This window comes from Bufo bufo, chromosome 2 (genome assembly GCF_905171765.1).
Source record: "Bufo bufo chromosome 2, aBufBuf1.1, whole genome shotgun sequence".
NCBI classification, from domain to species: domain Eukaryota; kingdom Metazoa; phylum Chordata; class Amphibia; order Anura; family Bufonidae; genus Bufo; species Bufo bufo.
This window is the reverse complement of record NC_053390.1, coordinates 495,820,978-495,841,021: the sequence shown is the minus strand read 5'-3', so window position 1 is coordinate 495,841,021 and position 20,044 is coordinate 495,820,978. Positions and strand designations below refer to the sequence as shown.

The following is a 20,044-nucleotide window of genomic DNA, read 5'->3' as shown; positions in this document are numbered from 1 at the left end:
CAAAAATGAAATCATTGTGTAAAACTTACATAAATTAAAAAAAGTATACATATTAGGTATCGCCGCATCTGTGACAACCTGTTCTATAAAAATACTACATAATCTAACCTGTCAGATGAATGTTGTAAATAACAAAAAATAAAAACGGTGCCAAAACAGCTATTTCTTGTTATCTTGCCTCACAAAAAGTGTAATATAGAGCAACCAAAAATCATATGTACCCTAAACTAGTACCAACATAACTTCCACCCTATCCCGTAGTTTCTAAAATGGGGTCACTTTTTTGGAGTTTCTACTCTAGGGGTGCATCAGGGGGGCTTCAAATGGGACATGGTGTCAAAAAAAAACAGTCCAGCAAAACCTGCCTTCCAAAAAACGTATGGCATTCCTTTCATTCTGCGCCCTGCCGTGTGCCGGTCCTGCAGTTTACAACCACATATGGGGTGTTTCTGCAAACTACAGAATCAGGGCCATAAATATAGAGTTTTGTTTAGCTGTTAATCCTTGCTTTGTTACTGGAAAAAATGGATTAAAATGAAAAATTTGCCAAAAAATTTTAATTCTGAAATTTTATCTCCATTTGCCAATAACTCTTGTGGAACGATGTTTGAAAAATCAGTTTTAAATACCTTGAGGGGTGTAGTTTCTTAGATGCGGTCACTTTTATGGAGTTTCTACTCTAGGGTTGCATCAGGGGGGCTTCAAATGGGACATGGTGTCAAAAAAAACAGTCCAGCAAAATCTGCCTTCCAAAAACCGTATGGCATTCCTTTCCTTCTGCGCCCTGCCGTGTGCCCGTACAGTAGTTTACGACCACATATGGGGTGTTTCTGTAAACTACAGAATCAGGGCCATAAATATAGAGTTTGGTTTGGCTGTTAACCTTTGCTTTGTAACTGAAAAAAAAAAATTAAAATGGAAAATCTGCCCAAAAAGTGAAATTTTGAAATTGTATCTCTATATTCCATTAATTCTTGTGGAACACCTAAAGGGTTAACGACGTTTGTAAAATCAGTTTTGAATACCTTGAGGGGTGTAGTTTCTTAGATACAGTCACTTTTATGGAGTTTCTACTCTAGGGATGCATCAGGGGGGCTTCAAATGGGACATGGTGTAAAAAAAAACAGTCCAGCAAAACCTGCCTTCCAAAAACCGTATGGTATTCCTTTCCTTCTGCGCCCTGCCGTGTGCCCGTACAGCGGTTTACGACCACATATGGGGTGTTTCTGTAAACTACAGAATCAGAGCCATAAATATTGAGTTTGGTTTGGCTGTTAACCCTTGCTTTGTAACTGAAAAAAATTATTAAAATGGAAAATCTGCCAAAAAAGTGAAATTTTGAAATTGTATCTCTATTTTCCATTAATTCTTGTGGAACACCTAAAGGGTTAACAAAGTTTGTAAAATCAGTTTTGAATACCTTGAGGGGTGTAGTTTCTAGAATGGGGTCAATTTTGGGTGGTTTCTATTATGTAAGCCTCACAAAGTGACTTCAGACTTGAACTGGTCCCTAAAAATTGCGTTTTTAAAAATTTCTGAAAAATTTCAAGATTTGCTTCTAAACTTCTAAGCCTTGTAACATCCCCAAAAAATAAAATATCATTCCCAAAATGATCCAAACATGAAGTAGACATATGGGTAATGTAAAGTAATAACAATTTTTGGAGGTATTACTATGTATTATAGAAGTAGAGAATTTTAAACTTGGAAATTTGCTATTTTTTACAAATTTTTGCTAAATTTGGTATTTTTTTATAAATAAAAATTGATTTTTTTTTACTTTATTTTACCAGAATGGCCTGGATAAGTCAAAGCGTTTTAAAGTTATCACCACTTAAAGTGACATTGGTCAGATTTGCAAAAAATTGTGAAATAAGGCTGTGTCCCTAAGGGGTTAAAGGGATATTCCCATCTTGTTCATCATGTTTGATTCAATTATATACCCCCCAGTGAGCCTTTCACTAAATATAATGTCTTTTTAAAATCCTATAGTTTTCTTCTAAAATCGAAAAATCCCATTCTATTGTTTATACTCGCTGCCCATGGATACGGCCCCCGATCGCCGGCCGCATCCATGGGCCACGCTTGCGCAGAGCTTACCCTGGTGATCCAGTTGCTGGCCTCTCTTACATTCAGGGAGCGCACATGTCGGGCGGCCGCGCATGCGCTGATCAGCACAAACGGCTCCTACGCAGCACAAAGGAAGATAGTTTAGCGCATGCGCGGCCGCCAAAAACAATTCATCAGAGGAAGAGACGAGTCCAGACAGCGTCAGAGAGCCAGCGGAGGACCGGGACACTACTTCAGAAGGGGTGAGTATTTTTACATCCACCAACGATTGGGGGCTGATGGAGGCACTTTAGGGGGCTGATGGAGGCAATTTGGGGGGCTGACGGAGGCACTTTGGGGGGCTGTTTGAGGCTGATAGGGTCTGTTTGAGGCATATGGGGGCTGTTTGAGGCATATGGGGGCTGATGGAGGCATATGGGTGCTGATGGAGGCATATGGGGGCTGATGGAGGCATATGGGTGCTGATGGAGGCATATGGGGGCTGATGGAGGCATATAGGGGTCTGTTTGAGGCATATGGGGGCTGATGGAGGCATAGGGGGGCTGATGGAGGCATAGGGGGGCTGATGGAGGCATGGGGGGCTGATGGAGGCATAGGGGGCTGATGGAGGCATAGGGGGGCTGATGGAGGCATATGGGGGGCTGTTTGAGGCATATGGGGGGCTGTTTTAGGCATATGGGGGGCTGATGGAGGCATAGGGGGCTGATGGAGGCATAGGGGGGCTGATGGAGGCATATGGGGGGCTGTTTGAGGTATATGGGGGCTGATGGAAGTAGCAGAGCTGAATATGCTGCTGTTCAGCCATAGTTCTAGTGGGGAAGGGAGTCAGCATCAATGCTGGTGGAAGAGAGAAACTGATGTAGCAGAGCTGTATATGTGGCGGCACAGCATCAATGCTGGTGGAAGAGAGAAACAAATGTAGCAGAGCTGAATACGCTGCTGTTCAGACACAGTTCTAATGGGGAAGGGAATAGACAGATGTTGCAGAGCTGTATATTTGGCGGGTCAGCAGCAATGCTGGTGGAAGAGAGAAACAGATGTAGCAGAGCTGAATACGCTACTGTTCAGACACAGTTCTAATGGGGAAGGGAATAGACAGATGTAGCAGAGCTGTATATTTGGCGGGTCAGCAGCAATGCTGGTGGAAGAGAGAAACAGATGTAGCAGAGCTGAATACGCTGCTGTTCAGACACAGTTCTAATGGGGAAGGGAATAGACAGATGTAGCAGAGCTGTATATTTGGCGGGTCAGCATCAATGCTGGTGGAAGAGAGAAACAGATGTAGCATATACTGAATATGCGGCTGTTCTGACACAGTGCTGGTTGAAGAGATAAACAGACATATGTAGCAGAGCTGTATTTGAAGCTTTTCAGACACAGTGCTAGTGGGGGAGTAGAATAAAGATGTAGCAGGGCTGTATAGGAAGCCATTCAGCCAAAGTGATGTTAGGGGACTGGAGAAGACACATGTAGCTGAGCTGTATATGCATCTATAAAGATACATAGTGTAAGGTTTATATACAACTGGAGTACAGCTGTAATGGAAACAAATATGCATCAGTGCTGGTGGGTGGGGGTTGGTCAAGCTTTTGAGCTAATGTATAATATGGAATTATAGTTTTTGATGCACAGAATGGGTTTGTAAAAGATCAGACTGAGATTTTGTGTGTAAAACTGTGCAGAAGATCCACGTGTTACTGTACACTGAGCTCACTTCCCATGGCTCTCTGATGATTCCCCAGCAGGGGGAGGGGCCTCACAGACACTGCAGGCTGCCAGACTGATGAGTCATACTCTTCACATGAACTAGCAGCAAGGACTGAGTTCACAGTGTGATGTCATAAGGAGGAGTTGCCGGCCTTTACTCAAACAGCCTAAGCCCACCCGGCCTTAGCAGCGGAAAACCAGGAAGTGAACAGCTAGCTGGCAGCAATTGAGGATGAAGTAGCAATATGGGAATACCCCTTTAACTCCTTAGCTATGAGTTTGGCTGATGTATGACGCAGTGGCACCGCCTCCGGGTACCGAGTGGCGTAGTTGAGGATGACCAAGATGTGTTGGTGCCCTCTAGCGGACTTCGGTACTGGGCCTATGAGATCGATAGCGATCCGCTCAAATGGAACTTCTATAGGGAGAGGGACCAGGGGACTATGGAAATGTGGCTGGGGGCTGGTTATCTGGCAGGTTGGGCAAGACTTGCAATACTCTTCCACCTCTCTGAACACACTGGTCCCCAGGTGTCCCCCAAGAACATGTTGGTTGGCTAACTCCAACACAAGCTTGCGATATGCCTTGGGCACCACCAACTGTTCAATGTGTTCACCCCGTAGTTGATTTATCCGGTACAGCATCTCCTGTTGAACCACAAAACGGAGGAACATAGACTCGGCTCCCTGGTTGTTGCGGCTCACCCTCAAATATTACCACATTTTCCCAGGCTCGAGACAGAGTTGGGTCCTAGTGCTGTGCTGTACCAAAATTATCCCCAGAGACATTGAGGTCTGCCATCGCAGGACCCGGCGGCAAGTGCTCCACATCTCCCACCATCACACTTAGCGGGGTTGTCTCCCCCTCTTTTACCAAAGTGGCGGTCACCCCTACTGCTGGCCCTTCTGACTCAGGTTCCCAGGGTTCTGGTCTCCCCCCTGAGCCCGGCCACTCTGCTAGGGTTACATCTGTCTCCCGGGTATCGGTAACTTTCTTATCCGGCTATAGTGCCGGGAAACCGGGGAAGTCTCTCCCAATTATTAACTCATAAGTAATTTTGTGGCGTCCACCTACCGGCCACCATTGACAGAGAGACCAGGGCGGTGGGATAGTCCTTTAAGTCCCCATGAATGCAGACAACGCCGACTTTTCGGCCAGTATACTCGGCGGGCCGCACCAGGGCGGCTCTTACCCGAGACACCAGGCTCCTTAAATCCAGCAGAGCCACTGCCAGAGTGTCCCCCACTTCCACCTGGCACAGGTGTCACGACTATGCTGTGGTCGTGACTCTTAGAGTCCACATGCAGTTGTCAGCGTTTGTTTTGTTGTTCACCGCAGCTGTGGGCTGTGAGTGTTTGGCCTCACGTGCGGTTGCCGCTGGCAACATGGTGTTCTTGGCAGTGTAGCAGCCTGAGCTTGTTGCTGGGCTGCTCACTGTCCATGCATGCTGTTGCCTATGGCAACTTGTGTTTATATGTGTGCACATTTCCTGTTTGGTGTGCACGGGGTTTATGTGTGTATGCACTTTCCCTTTAAGTGGCATCACTTCCCTGTTTGGTGATGGAAGGGTTAACTCCTTTCCTAGTGCGTGTGTGGGTGTGGCTGCTTGGCCTATTTAGCTCCTGCTGGAAGCCAGAAGTCTGAGGGGTACTCCAGGCATGTTGCTGGAGTCATCCTCCTGGTAGCCTTATGTCATCTCTCCAGTGAGGGCCACCCTTGCGGTCATAAAGAATGTTGTGATGTTTACTTTATGTTCCTGTGATGTCTCTTCTTACTGCAGCTATATGGATCTGGTTTCTTGTGTGAGTCATGTTGTGTGCTGTGTCCGTTTGTGTTTGGTCTGGACAACAGCATTTGAGCACGGGTTCCAGTCAGTGTGTCTGTGGCAGGTAGGTGTGGAAGTGTTTCACTCACCTGCCATATCCTTATGCTGTTGATGTTCCCCCTTCCTTGCAGCTTGGCCAGTGAGACTCCTGTTCATCCGTGTCCTGGAGGAACAGGTCGTCTTACCCTGCTCCTAAGTTCAGGGATCCCTTGAGGGCTAGTAGGGACCCGAGGTTCCTGAGTATGAGCCCTCCTACCATCAGCGTCGGCTCATACAGCTAGGAGTTAGGGTCAGAGTTAGGGACGCTGTAGGAGGTGACCTGCTCCCTAATTCTGTTGTTTCTGGCCTAGCAGCTTCCCTTTCCGTTAACATCGCACGGATGAGAGTTTCCCCCACTGTCATCCGTGACAACAGGTGACTATTGTCTACAGTCTCAGAGGCACCTGTGGCGAACAGCTTCCTGGCATACAATAAGTGGCGGTAGGCATAGTTGGTTTCCATGGGTTCACCCCGATGGGGACAGGCAGCTCTTATGTGTCCAGGCTCGTGACACCGCCAGCAGGCCACCGGGGCTGGGTCTGCAGGGGGTTCATCCCACCGGGTTTGGAGTGGAGATTTCCGGGGTTTGACTGCCCCCCCCCCCCCAAAGAACTCCCCTGCAGATTTCTGGTGGCCTCAGAGCACTCCACCAGGTCGACCATCTCCAAGGCATTAGCCGGAGACACCTGGCTGATCCACTGGAGAGGGTACGGCAAAGCCCTCTAAAACACATCCGCCAACAGCCGATCCAACATAGCAGTGGGAGTCAATATGTCAGGCTGCAGCCATTTTTGCAATTGGGCAGCAGATCATAATATTGTGGTCTGGCGGGATCAGCCGGGTTAAATTCCCACTGATGCACCCGCTGGGCCCTGACCAATATATTCACCCCGAGTCTCGCCAGGATCTCACCTTTTACTGTCGGGTAGTCGGCCGCTTGATCATCAGGGAGATCAAAAAATACTTGCTGGGGACCAGACGCCATTTTCCCTCATGGCCACCTTTTTAAAGACCACCAGATAGGTCTTGAAGTCATCCGAGGGGGGCATCTTAGGAATCGCCGTGCGGACAGCTTTCCGGGCATCGTGGACGTTCTGGGACGCTCCTGCCGCTTGCAAAGCCATTACATGTCGTAAAAGTAGCTGGTTAGTTTCTTGTTGCTGCTTGTTAGCCTCCCTCTGCTGCAAGTTAGCCTCCATGCAGGCCAGTCGCTAACAGACAGGCAAAACAAGCAATTGCTTGGGGCCCCGAGCTGGCCCGGGGCCAACTTCCAGCCAGGCCACTGAGTAACTCAGAAGATCTGATGGTATATTCTAACCCCCAGGCGTTCCCATGGTGACGGGGATGCTTGCCTGGGGGTTAGAATCTACCATCGGATCTGAGTTTTACGAGCTCAGTGAGATCGTAAAAACTCAAATCCGATGGTATATTCTAACCCCCAGGCGTTCCCATGGTGACAGGGACGCTTGCCTGGGGGTTAGAATATACAGGGCCACGCCGCTCACAGCAGTATATTTATAAACTAATCAGTAACTACTTTAACTTTAATCATTGCTCATTGCTGAGCTCTTTACTTGGATTATTTGGATATCTTACTTTGTCTTAGCTCCGGTAATAGCAGGCAGTGCGGGGGGCGGCGCTCACTCACTGACGTCACACGCCTGCTCCTCCCACTAGGCGGGGAGGGGGATCTGTGGATGGCACTGTAGGGGGATCTGTGGATGGCAGTGCCATCCACAGATCCCCCTACAGTGCCATCCACAGATCCCCCCTCCCCTAAACAGTGCCATCCACAGATCTCCCCCCTAAACAGTGCCATCCACAGATCCCCCCTAAACAGTGCCATCCACAGATCCCCCCCATCATGGCACTGTTTAGGGGAGGGGGGATCTGTGGATGGCACTGTTTAGGGGGGATCTGTGGATGGCACTGTTTAGGAGGGATCTGTGGATGGCACTGTTTAGGGGGGGGATCTGTGGATGGCACTGTTTAGGGGGAGATATGTGGATGGCACTGTTTAGGGGGGATCTGTGGATGGCACTGTTTAGGGGGGATCTGTGGATGGCACTGTTTAGGGGGGAGATCTGTGGATGGCACTGTTTAGGGGAGGGGGATCTGTGGATGGCACGGGGGGGGGGGCCCATAAATTTTTTTGCTATGGGGCCCATGCATTTCTAGCTACGCCCCTGGTCAGGCGGCTGCAGCACTCCTGGTTACCTCCCGAGTTCCTCCTCTGCTGACTGCTGCTCTGTAGCGTGGCCGGGCTCTCCTCCTCTACCTCCTGGCTGTCACTCAGTCCGGCCGGGTACCGCGCGGTACAGGAACAGGGATTCAGTTTCCTGTTCCCGGCCGGACTGACAGGAAGTGTACACTGAGTGCTCACTTCCTTTTAGTCCGGCCACGGCCGGGAACAGGAAATTGAATCTCCTGACCTGTACCACGCGGTTCCTGGCCGCACTGAGTGACAGCCAGGACTGGAGGTAGAGAGCGAGGAGCTCGGCCACGCTACAGGGTCCAGGGAAGGAGCCGGAGGACTGAATTAACTTAGGAACTTATCTAAGGTAGGGTAGGGAGTAAAAACAAAACAAAACAGGGAGGGGGAGAGTAAGTAGGACATTTGTTGAAAATGTTCAAATTTCATGCACATTAAATGCAACAGCAGTATTTGCACTGTAAACCTCCTTTTTTATTTATATAAAGTGTGGGTGAACTTAAACTGTATGGCTATACTGTGGTTCCTGTAGGCTTTGCGTGCGTAAGGTGGGGAGGGCGTGGAGGGGGGGCCTCCATGTCTATTTTGCTTGGGGCCCCCAAATTCCTTCAAACGGCCCTGCCTCCATGAGGGCTTTCACGACCGCTTAGTCAGGGGACACGGGTCGTAACCTTGCCGGCTTAATGTAGGACATGCACTTGTGCCAGGGAAAAACTAAAACTTTTCGGCCTTCAGGCCTGCCTCACTGCGTTTGCCCGCATCCTTTACCAAATGTGGGGATTCGCTCTGGTAGGCAGATTAGCGGACGCAGTGCAGAGGCAAAAACTTAGACTTAAATAATGCAGTGTTTATTCACACAAACAAAAATGACAGTTTGTCGTCGGGTGTATATTCACACCATGACAAGTGCACAGAACAAAAAGCATTCACCTTGTCAGCGATTTTGGCTTTAGGGCCTGCTTCCCAGCAATGCGTCTCTCAGCCCTTTAGTACGGCACACATCATGCAGATCTCAAAACCACAGAGACTCCACAGATTCACTGTGAAATGGAAGATAATCCACACCCAGCTGAGACTGCTGGCTGGGTTTTATATCCCCAACCAAAACCCAGCCTGGAACGTGGGGAACAGCCACCCACCCTGGACTTTGGCTGCTCCCAGTAAGAGCCGGCCTGGATCGGCTTTACAGCCACACTAAATAACCAATAGTGTCAGTCAGCACTAGCTGCCGCTGACACTTAAAATTTCCGGCTCTTACCTCACAGAAGCCAGGAACCTCGGTGACAGATATCTTCCTTCAATGACGGCCCCTTGCGCTTTCCTACACAGAGCATTACGTTGTTTAATACTAAGATTATGGGGTTTATATTTATTAGAACAATTTCTGTTACTAACATAGATGTCTGTAAGTTCCCTTTCCAGGGTTTCCTGGAAAGTATCCATGCTGCATGTTCGTGACTGCACTGGATAGTATTTAGAATTACTAGTTTTAAACTCATGTCTGCTAACAATACCCTCAGAACCCCCACCAGTTTTCTGCAAATCAATCAAATTGGCCAATGAGACTTGTTCACAAAATGACAATTCTGCAAATTTATTCTCTATATAGGAAGAAGATTCCGATAGTAAAGCACTCTGTGCAGATGTCATGTCGGAAAAATGTCTTCTCAAGGTCAAATACCTGACAAATTTATTGACATCTAAAATAGTACTAAACAAATCGAAATCCTTAGAGGGAGCAAAATTCAAACCCAAAGATAGGACCTCCATTTCATCCGATGTTAATACAGTGTCTGCTAAATTAATAACATCCAATGATTTATCTGGTGGAATAGAGGCCCCTTTTTCTTGTGAAATCTGGTAGTCAAAATATGAGTTTTTTTTTCGGGTGTTTGCATACACCACGTCTTGTTTGTTTTTTGTAGAATCGCCATGTCTGTTTTTTTTTTAACCCCTTAGTGACCAAGCCTGTTTGGGCCTTTATGACCAAGCGTTTTTCTTCCTTTTTTCATGGTCTCGTTTCAAGAGCTATAACTTTTTTTTTTTTTTTTTTTTCGTCTATATAGCTTTATGAAGGCTTTTTTTTTACGGGACAAGTTGTAGTTTTTAATGGCGCCATTTTGGGGTACACATAACTTTGATTAACTTTTCTTAACTCTTTCTGGGAGGGAGATGAGGAAAAATAGCAATACTGCCACTGCGTTTTTACATTATAAATTTTACGGCGTTCATTTTTCGGTACAAATAACATAAGATCTTTATTCTCTGGGTCAGTACGATTACAGTGATACTAAATACTTTTATGTTTTACTACTTTTTTTGCAATAAAACCCCTTTTATTAACCCAAAAAATAATTTTGCATTGCCACTTCACAAGACCCATAACTTTTTTTTTTTTCTATGGAGTTGTGTGAGGGCCGCTTTTTGATCGCTTGTTATTACGTTTTTTTCAGTGGAAACTAAGAATAAATTCGAAATGCTGTCTTTTTTTTTATTTTATTTTTACGGAGTTCACCATAGGGGATAATTTATGTAATATTTATGTAGTCTGGGTCGTTTTGGACGCGGCAATACCAAACATATGGGGGATATTTTCTTTTTGCAATTTTTTTCATTGAAAGGCATATTTTCAATGGAAAAAATGCATATATTTTTTTTTTATGGAATTTTTTAAATTTAATAAATGTGTATTTTTTTTCTATTTTTTTTACTACTTAATAGTCCCACAAGGACTATAATATACAGTATTTTGATTGAATTTATTCTGTTTCATCTTCAAGCTCTTTAATAGCTCCTCCAAAGCCACATATTCAGGCATATTGGAATATTTTCTTCAATTTACAACTGGATTTGTGCAAGCCTGTCACTTTCGTATTCAATAATAAGCGACATTAATTGTAGCAAACACTGTGATAGTGTCTCGTTCCATCTCTGTACAAAGGTATCAGAAAAAATGGTCGTGGGTATTTTTTTTAATTCTAAGGCCACGAGGGATCATGGATTTCTCCATGTATTTAGTCAATGTGGTGTGATCTAACCAGATTCTCAGCTCTTGTAGTTGCAATTTCTCAAAATCAAGCATCTTTCGTTTCATATCCAATTGATCAGAAACTAGCTGGTCTTGTGTTTTACTACTTTTTTTGCAATAAAACCCCTTTTATTAACCCAAAAAATAATTTTGCATTGCCACTTCCCAAGACCCATAACTTTTTTTTTCTATGGAGTTTTTGATCGCTTGTTATTACGTTTTTTTCAGTGGAAACTAAGAATAAATTAGAAATTCTGTCTTTTTTTATTTTATTTTTACGGAGTTCACCATAGGGGATAATTTATGTAATATTTATGTAGTCCGGGTCGTTTTGGACGCGGCAATACCAAACATATGGGGGATATTTTCTTTTTGCAATTTTTTTCATTGAAAGGCATATTTTCAATGGAAAAAATGCATATATTTTTTTTTTATGGAATTTTTTAAATTTAATAAATGTGTATTTTTTTTCTATTTTTTTTACTACTTAATAGTCCCACAAGGACTATAATATACAGTATTTTGATTGCTTTTAAAATGTAATGCATTATCTCTATAATGCATTACATTTCAATAGCAATGCTATTCAAACATTGACCAGCAGGCTGCGCCAGAGAGGCACAGCCTGCTGGAGATAACTGAAGACAGGCTCAGGGCCCTGATCGGAAGCAAGGTAAGCTTCCCAACACATCAGCACCCCGCGATCGCATTTTCGGGGTGCTGATGGGAGACAGAGGGAGTCCGCTCTCTCTGTCACCACTTTACATGCAGCCAGTCCGGGCTGTGAGAGCCGGGTCCGAGCTCCCCGCTGCAGCGCTTAGACTGGGCCGCCTAAGGCCCCTTAGTGACCGCCGTAAAAAGGCCACTAAGGGGTTAAAATATGAAAGTATGAAAGTTTTGTCTGAGTCAAAGGTGTTTCCTGAGACTCAATAGGGAGCTCCTTCACTGATTCCTGTGAATCGCTGGTCATCCTTGAGTCCTCCAAGTCCGTAGATGTAAAACTGACTTTACGTGCCGATTTGGTTTTAGATGTTTAATTCCGCCGTTTATTATTCTGTTTTTTTAGAATGGACCTGAGAGTGCGGTGGGGATTCTACACCTGCTCCATTCATAAACTTGATCATTGTTGTAGTCAAATAGATCTCTTTGGAATTTATTCTGTTTCATCTTCAAGCTCTTTAATAGCTCCTCCAAAGCCACATATTCAGGCATATTGGAATATTTTCTTCAATTTCCAACTGGATTTGTGCAAGCCTGTCACTTTCGTATTCAATAATAAGCGACATTAATTGTAGCAAACACTGTGATAGTGTCTCGTTCCATCTCTGTACAAAGGTATCAGAAAAAATGGTCGTGGGTATTTTTTTTAATTCTAAGACCACGAGGGATCATGGATTTCTCCATGTATTTAGTCAATGTGGTGTGATCTAACCAGATTCTCAGCTCTTGTAGTTGCAATTTCTCAAAATCAAGCATCTTTCGTTTCATATCCAATTGATCAGAAACTAGCTGGAAAAAACTCAGTCCGCTTTCAATCTGCGGTCCGCAGTTGCTATGGAAGCCATTGTGCGTCAAGTTTCAAAAGTGCAACGGGAGGAGAAAGGGGAGGAAGTCCAATACTGTCACATTTATGAGGTAAGGCTTACAACTCCACAGAAGATAAATATATAACTGGGAAGGTGAGACACGGACAACCTTGACAATAATCCGAACATAAAAAGAAAAAAGTCCAGCCCACCAAATATCTATCGTGCAGCGGAAAAGCCAAGGCCAGCTCTATGTAGCAAACTTCAAAGAAGAAGACTTCCAGCATGTAGTAGATTAGAAAATTGCATCCTCTTTATTCCAAAAACGACATCGTGACTAAAGTAAAATGGACAAACCTCCCGACACCTCCTGTCAGATCAACAAGTTTTGAACCGGTCGGTTCTTACTCATGATCTGATGACTGCCTGGATTCGAGCACCCTTGTAAAAATCCACCAATCAGAAAAGAGGAGATGGGGGAGGGAAGGAAAGAGGGGGGAGAGGAAGGAATAGGGAAAAAAATAATTCTGTATAATCCCTATATGATCTCTTTTCAAGAGAGAGCATCATGTCAGTCACTGATCAAATAAGATGACCTGCTTCTAGGTGTGCTGCAGCAAAGGTGTGAAACAGAGCTATTTCTCAAAGGGTAACAGCCCAATTGGATAGTTAGTAAATTAAAACATAACTTTTAATATCGATATTCTAAGATAAGAAAATGAAAAATATAGGGTAAATTCCCTAGTAGATAATAAAGAAACAAAATGAGGAACACATTGGTATCTGGGTGCACGACGGCATCTAAACAGAACAAGAAAGTATGAGACCCAATTGACCTAGCGCATCCAAATTATTCATGTTGTTGTTCCGGGTTGTTTCATTTTCTCCTTATCTTAGAATATCTATATTAAAAGTTATGTTTTAATTGACAAACTATCCAATTGAGCTCTTACCCTTTGAGAAAAAGTTAAATTTATCCCGGTGACATTTGTACACTGGAGTTAATGTTTAAGTAAAACAGAGCCAACCACAGCTGACACATCATACAGTACCAGCCACAGGCTGCTCCTCAGTGCAAACCATAATACACCCTGTGTATCAGCCAAAAATCCCCCATTGCCTTACACAAATTGTTTTACCAAAATTTTAATAAGCATTTGTAATTTTCAAATGTACATTTATAGCACATCTGTTCATTTACAAATATACAAATACTATAGTCCAAGATCTAGTCATCAACAGTTATATATTAACATTTTATTTATATACATATGATACAAGTTATAGTATTTGACACAGGTTAACATAGGTATAATAGCAACCACACAGTGGCAGTTAGAGGAATTAATGAGTATCAGAGTGATCTGTCTCTTACATGTGCTTTTATAGATGTTTTATAGATTTTTATTTTATAATTAAAATATATTTTAATTAATGCAAAAATATAAGCAGAAGTGGCATAAAAGAATCCCTCTATCGTGTTCCAGTATTAGCAAATCAGCTATGTTCACATTCAAGTCATTGCTTCAGTTTACAACAGAGTCATGACAGCTATGCGAGACTAATTTCAAATGGATATCGGCAAACCTAGACAAACCCCATTTACCTTAACATGGTCCATCAGGGTTCCAGTATTTTTGGCTGCAAGAAGTGATGTTCAGACTGTAATAAACTAGCCATCAGTATTACCGGAAAAGCAATATACCAGAAAGGTATATTTCAACAAACAAAACAATTTTCTATTATAAACATACCAAATTTAGTGCAGTTTGGTACTTTTTCTGTTCGCTCAAGGCAACCACAATATCAGCTGCCTCCTTTAAAAGGAATTAATAGCAAGCATTTAAATAACTACTTGCTTTGCATTTGTTACCATGATCCTCTAGTGCTTCAAAACAATTATTAAACTTAAAAAGTAAATAGGTAATAATTATTGGACCATTCAATGCATGCCGCAGTGCCTGCCTTGCTGTCCAAGTGACATCTGTACATTAAGTCTTTAGTGGCATCCACAACTACTAGCAACCATATCATCATACTGCTTCAAGACAACATTTTCATCATCATCAAAGTAAAGCAAGTTTATAGAGAAGAGTTTGTCAGGGACACAGCATGGGCTACTCACACCTTGTGCCAATTTGAGAGCGTTAATTATAGACTGCACTGTGGCATGATTAGTGGGTCTCATATTCTGACCCAGAGGGAATGGGCAAGACCCTTTACAATGATAAGCATTATATCCTCTTGGGGAGATGATCCAACCAGACCAGCCAATTTCTTCAAAGTCAACATAAAGTGGGTGTCTTTGGCAGGGCAAGTGTCCGTCCTCCTGCAAACCTCTTGCCATCCTTGTTCTATTTGATGCCGAGATATAAGGTTCATTGGGTATTGTCAAAGGAAGATTATCTATATAAAGGGATTTAATAATAGCAATAAGTTTAAAATAATAATGGTAACATGATACTGAAATACAGTACGGTCAGTATATTTAACCATGTATTTAATGTGTACTTATAGATATGTTCTGCCTTGTTTTGCATTTTAACCAATTATCAAAAACACTAAATGGCTCAAACCCCAAAAACTGCATTTCGCCTTGCTTGTGCAACAAAATTTACAAAACATTTATAGCAGACCACAAAATATTATGTTATTTTGAATTCAATAGAGCTAATGTACAACTGTCATGTATGGGTGTCCTAGGGTTAACTTTAAAGAGGAGCTATTACTATAAAAATACAGTGCAATCTTCAGGAAGTGTGTTAGAGAGCAGGATAGGCTAAGCAGATTGATATATAGTACTATAGAAAAATACTCAGTATAGCCTGTATATCATTCATTTATTTTCAGCACATTCTGGGCTTTGAAGTCAAGGACGGTCCTATGAGTGATTAACAGCTAACTGTGCTTCTACAGTCACAGAGGGCACGATGTCAGTCACTGATAGGACCACATCATTGGCTTCAAAGCTCAGAATGAGCAGGAATTTAAATGAATAGAATTCATATATTGCTGAATCATTTCCAATGAAGCTATATATCAATCTGTCCAGCTCCTACCGTTCTATAACATGCTTCTTGCACATTGTATTTGCATGTTGAAAGCTTCCCTTTCAACATTATGGGAGTCATAACATATTATTAAGATGGTGTCCATCTTACCTGGCTGATTACTCATAGACACAACTCCTCTTCTCCCATCATCGGTGAAGAGAACAAGCATTGGTTGCTTGCTTTCATGATGATCTTTTCCTGAGGCAAAGCGAATAACATTAGCATCAGCTTGCCCTCCTCCGAGATTCTTCACTGTCACAAGAATACCACGATTGTGTCTTTCATCATTCCAGGCACGAACCTGTCAGATAAAAAGATAAAATTACATTACTTCTGGGTAGTGTTCTTTCTAAACTATCCTAACAATTAAAGGCTGTATTAGATTAAACGATCCTGCAAGCGATTGTCGGGAGGGAAGTGCTCGCTAGCAGAGAAGACTGCTGCTATTACATGCAGCAATCTCCTCCACAGTATGGGGACAAGTGATTGCTAATGCCATCGCTCATCCCCATACTGAATCATTGTTTGCCAGCAGCAGATCGTGATTAGATGGCATGATCTGCTGCCGGCAAACAATGATTTTTAAACCTATTGAAAGATTCCAATTGCCCAATGAACAAGTGTTTGCTCGTTCATCTGGTAATCGGCGGCAGTATTACACTGCCAGATCATCACTAACGAGCGTTCTTGCAAACGCTCATTAACGATTAACTGGCCAACCATTGGCCAGTATGATACAGCCTTAAGTTTTCAAATTCTCTCATGAGGTACAAGTAACTTAAAGGGGTTGTCCAGGCTTTTAAATATTCATGACCTATCCTCAGGATAGGTCATGAATATCAGATCGCTGGGGGTCCGACACCCGGCACCCCCCGCCGATCAGCTTTTTGAGGAGACAGTGCAAGTGCGGTCTCCCTTCTCTCTTCCTGCTCGCTGCTGTATGTCTATGGGACAGCAGCAGAGGGCAGGAAGAGAGAAGGGAGAAGGCATGTGCGCATGGCGTTCGCTGTCTCCTCATACAGCTGATCAGCTGGGGTGCCGGTTGTCGGACCCCCACCAATCTGATATTGATGTCCTAGCCCGTACAACCTCTTAAAAAAATATTATAAAAGTTTTCAATGCAAATGATTAAGACAATGCTTCTGAAATGCATCATTCTCCAGAACTAATCTGGGAAGTAATGCTACATATTCTTATAAATAGATAGTAGAACAAAAACAGAATACTCACTGCTTGCGTGATTGAAAACACTTCCCATCCTGAAGAATGAAAAGGGACAAGTTTTGATGATAATAGCTTTCTTCCTTGTGCTAAATGCATTTTATTTTTGTCCAGAACCAGGTACACACTTATCTGTGACAGAAAGATAGGGTTAGTAAATCATCAGCTTCAGATTAAGAGTGAAGTAAACTTGGCTCATCATATTAAAAGGCACTATTCTTGTGATAGTCTAATATAATATAACATTTAATACGTTTAAGTGTTAAACATTCTTACATATTCTATTTAATATTTCCAATTTCAGGCCCTCACCTGGCAGAAATGATGTCTTTTGAAGTATGCATGTTCTGAAGGTCTTGGCTTAAGTTTGAAAAGGTGCATCTCGGCTGTTAAAATCTTCTCATTTTTGGTTACAGTTGAGAGGTTGAACAGAAAGTACATCTGGTCACTGTGGACTGAGAGATTATGGGAGATAAAGAACTATAATATATTGCATGGTTTTATTGTAAACTAAATATTTTGAATAATATAGCATTATGTATTGTATGGTAGTTGTTAATATCTAAAATTAAAAAGCCAGTAACTGCAACAATAGGATTGCATAGTATCAAATAAACTAAATTATAAATATGAAAATTAAACATGAAATTTATGAATGAGCATTTTCATGAAAGCAGGATTTACCTTTGTCAAAGAAACTTCTGACTGTGTTGCCCTCCAAAAGATCTGGGTCTTTGGTAACACCATCTGCATCAGCTACAGTGTTGTAAAGGTCAATCATGTACTGGGGTGGTTGTTTGACATGATGAAGAGAATGAGGTGGGTCTTCAATGCCAAAAACTTTTAATAGCCTTTTCAAAGCTTCAGATCTTACTTGCTCGGGGTCTTCTATGTTCACTGTAGTTTCAGTAGGCCTTGAGATACATCCTTGGAGGAAAATAACCGTGACCACTAAACCCAACATCTTTGTGTGGACCATGTCTTCCAGTTGCTTCACTGTTAGATCTCTTGCAGTTGAATGGTCCACTGTGTGCCATGTGCCACAATTTATAACAATGCTACAAGACAGCTGCACCTTAAGCTCTAAACCAAGATGGAATTAAGTCAAGTATGCAAAACAGCAATCAGTAAATGTAAAGAAAGCTAATTGCAGTGCTAACAAGGTGTGAAACAAGACTAGCAATGCTCTGTTAGCAATTATCCTACAGTACACAATTTATGTGAAACTGGAAGCTGTTGTCCTGTGTACATTCTTTATTTTAAAAGAGAATAAAGTAGGCTTGTTTTAGAAGAACAAGCAAGGATTTCCCCACCTGGAGAGGATTGGTTTGTTTATCATTTTTCTGGACTAAATGTGAAATTATTCCATTGTAACAGGCTGAATGAGGACAGTTTGCTCACAGTGGGAGACTAACTTCCTTCTAATGAATTTATTAATGGGGACAAACAGGAGAACATTGACTTGCACGAATTAAACTCTGTTAAGCAAATAAGTGATACACCTAAGGTGGCCTGGAGAGTAGATATCCTATTTGCTACAATTGAGTGCAATTTAAAAATACATATTAAAAATCTATTCATTTTTGGTGGACAATTATTTAAAAATATGTACAAAAGGAAAAGCATTCAGAAGGGAAATATGTTTCCCCAAAAACCCTGCCCATTTCATGTTAATAAATGTAATATTTTATACCTAATACCCACATACACATAGAACCAGATATAACTTGATATGTGCTGTCTTGTTTTTTTCTAACCCTAACAGCAGCAAAAATGGTGATCTTATTTATTCTGATAAAAGCTCGATATTGTCCGTTATATTTTTTTACTTTTTGATTATTTTTTTTATGTGGACTGAATATAACACATGGGACACAGGAAAATGTGACAGTAATCAGTCATTCCTAATCTACATTTCTATATTCCTTTTGTGTATTTCACTCCTGTGCAGACAACAACACAAGGGGCAGATTGCACTCAACATTAATAGAAGGATTCATAATTTATATTGCTATACTTTTGGATTGATTAGATGTGACATACAATCTAAAACATAATTTAATCCCAGTTGTACATAATCTGGAGTATTCAATCTGAGTCTGTGCTTGCACAATTCGCTAGTGCCTCATCATTACAAAGTCGGTAATAATTAAAAAAAATCTGCATTGTCACGTGGAGTTGTCCTTCTGGAACTTGATTAAAAAACCAAATCCCAGAGTAAAACCTTTTAAGGTTAAACAGAAACTGCTTCTACTAGAGTCTTTTGGTAGCCTACATTATGTTTTCAGCTGTCAGGTCTATAGGCAAAATAGACAGGGATTTGGTAATCCCATTAGTGGTGAAAACATTACCAAATTCCATGTATTTTATGGAAATACATTTATGTTTTCCAAAACAAGCTCCAAGCTGGACATTCATCTTAATCATACATATGCATGCAATCATGAAATAGGATATTTATATACACACAATGTAAGTAATTAGCACGAATGTAATCAAACGCTGGCTGTATACTTTTTTGAATATTTAATTTTAAATACGGTACATTCCCACATTAAAACAAATACATGAAAATAATATATTAATAATTACAACCTTTTTCTCAACCCAGACGGTAAAAAGTAAAAAAATAAATTACTGGGGTTATTTACAACCATATTCCCGATTTTTAGGAATTCATCTTATTTTATCATATGTTTACTAAACGAATTTTTCATATTTAACCGTTTGTTTTACAATATTTAACCAGAGTTCTACTGAAAGAGCACAACCAGATTCTTGCTATTACCATCTGAGTCAAAAACAAGCACTTAATTGAGAAATTTCCCTGTGAATTGCATACTCCAGAGAACACAGTATCTCTCTCACAACATTGTAAACACCATAAACTAATGTTAGACCCTACAGCAGCTCTAAGGGTACTTTCACACTAGCGTTTTGGTTTTCCGGTATTGAGTTCCGTCACAGGAGCTCAATACCGGAAAAAAATTGATCAGTTTTATCTACATGCATTCTGAATGGAGAGAAATCCGTTCAGGATGCATCAGGATGTCATCAGTTCAGTCACTGAACAGCGTTTTGGACGGAGGAAATACTGCAGCATGCTGCGGTATTATCTCCGTCCAAAATTCCGGATCAGTTGCCGGAATGCTGTATCCGGCCTTAATTTGCATTGAAATGTATTAGTGCCGGATCCAGCATTAAAAATACCACAATGCCGGATCTGTACTTCTGGTCTGCGTATGCGCAGACTGGTAAAAAAAACAAAAACAAACATAGAAACGGATTAGTTTGTCCGTATGACAAATGGAGAGACGGATCCGTTCTTGCAATGCATTTGTGAGACGGATCCGCATCCGGATC

General features: G+C 42.2%; 1 protein-coding gene across 1 annotated transcript; it reads right to left on the bottom strand.

Annotated features, from left to right (window-relative positions):
• Positions 1-14,406: 14,406 nt before the first annotated feature.
• On the bottom strand, positions 14,407-17,660 carry LOC120991637 (bone morphogenetic protein 2-like). The gene is made up of 5 exons (XM_040420429.1): positions 17,366-17,660; positions 16,994-17,136; positions 16,691-16,813; positions 15,569-15,761; positions 14,407-14,813 (listed from the first exon to the last, which is right to left on the bottom strand). The coding sequence occupies exons 1-5, from the start codon at positions 17,658-17,660 to the stop codon at positions 14,407-14,409; spliced, it is 1,161 nt and encodes a 386-aa protein (XP_040276363.1).
• Between the last annotated feature and the right edge of the window lie 2,384 nt (positions 17,661-20,044).

Bases quoted from the DNA above. Each gene is read 5' to 3' on its own strand.
- LOC120991637 (XM_040420429.1), bottom strand. From the start codon at position 17,660: ATGGTCCACACAAAGATGTTGGGTTTAGTGGTCACGGTTATTTTCCTC. The intron at 17,137-17,365 runs GTAAATCCTGCT...ATAATCTCTCAG, and splicing joins CAGAAGTTTCTTTGACAAAG to TCCACAGTGACCAGATGTAC. The intron at 15,762-16,690 runs GTGAGTATTCTG...TTTATCTGACAG, and splicing joins TGTTTTCAATCACGCAAGCA to GTTCGTGCCTGGAATGATGA.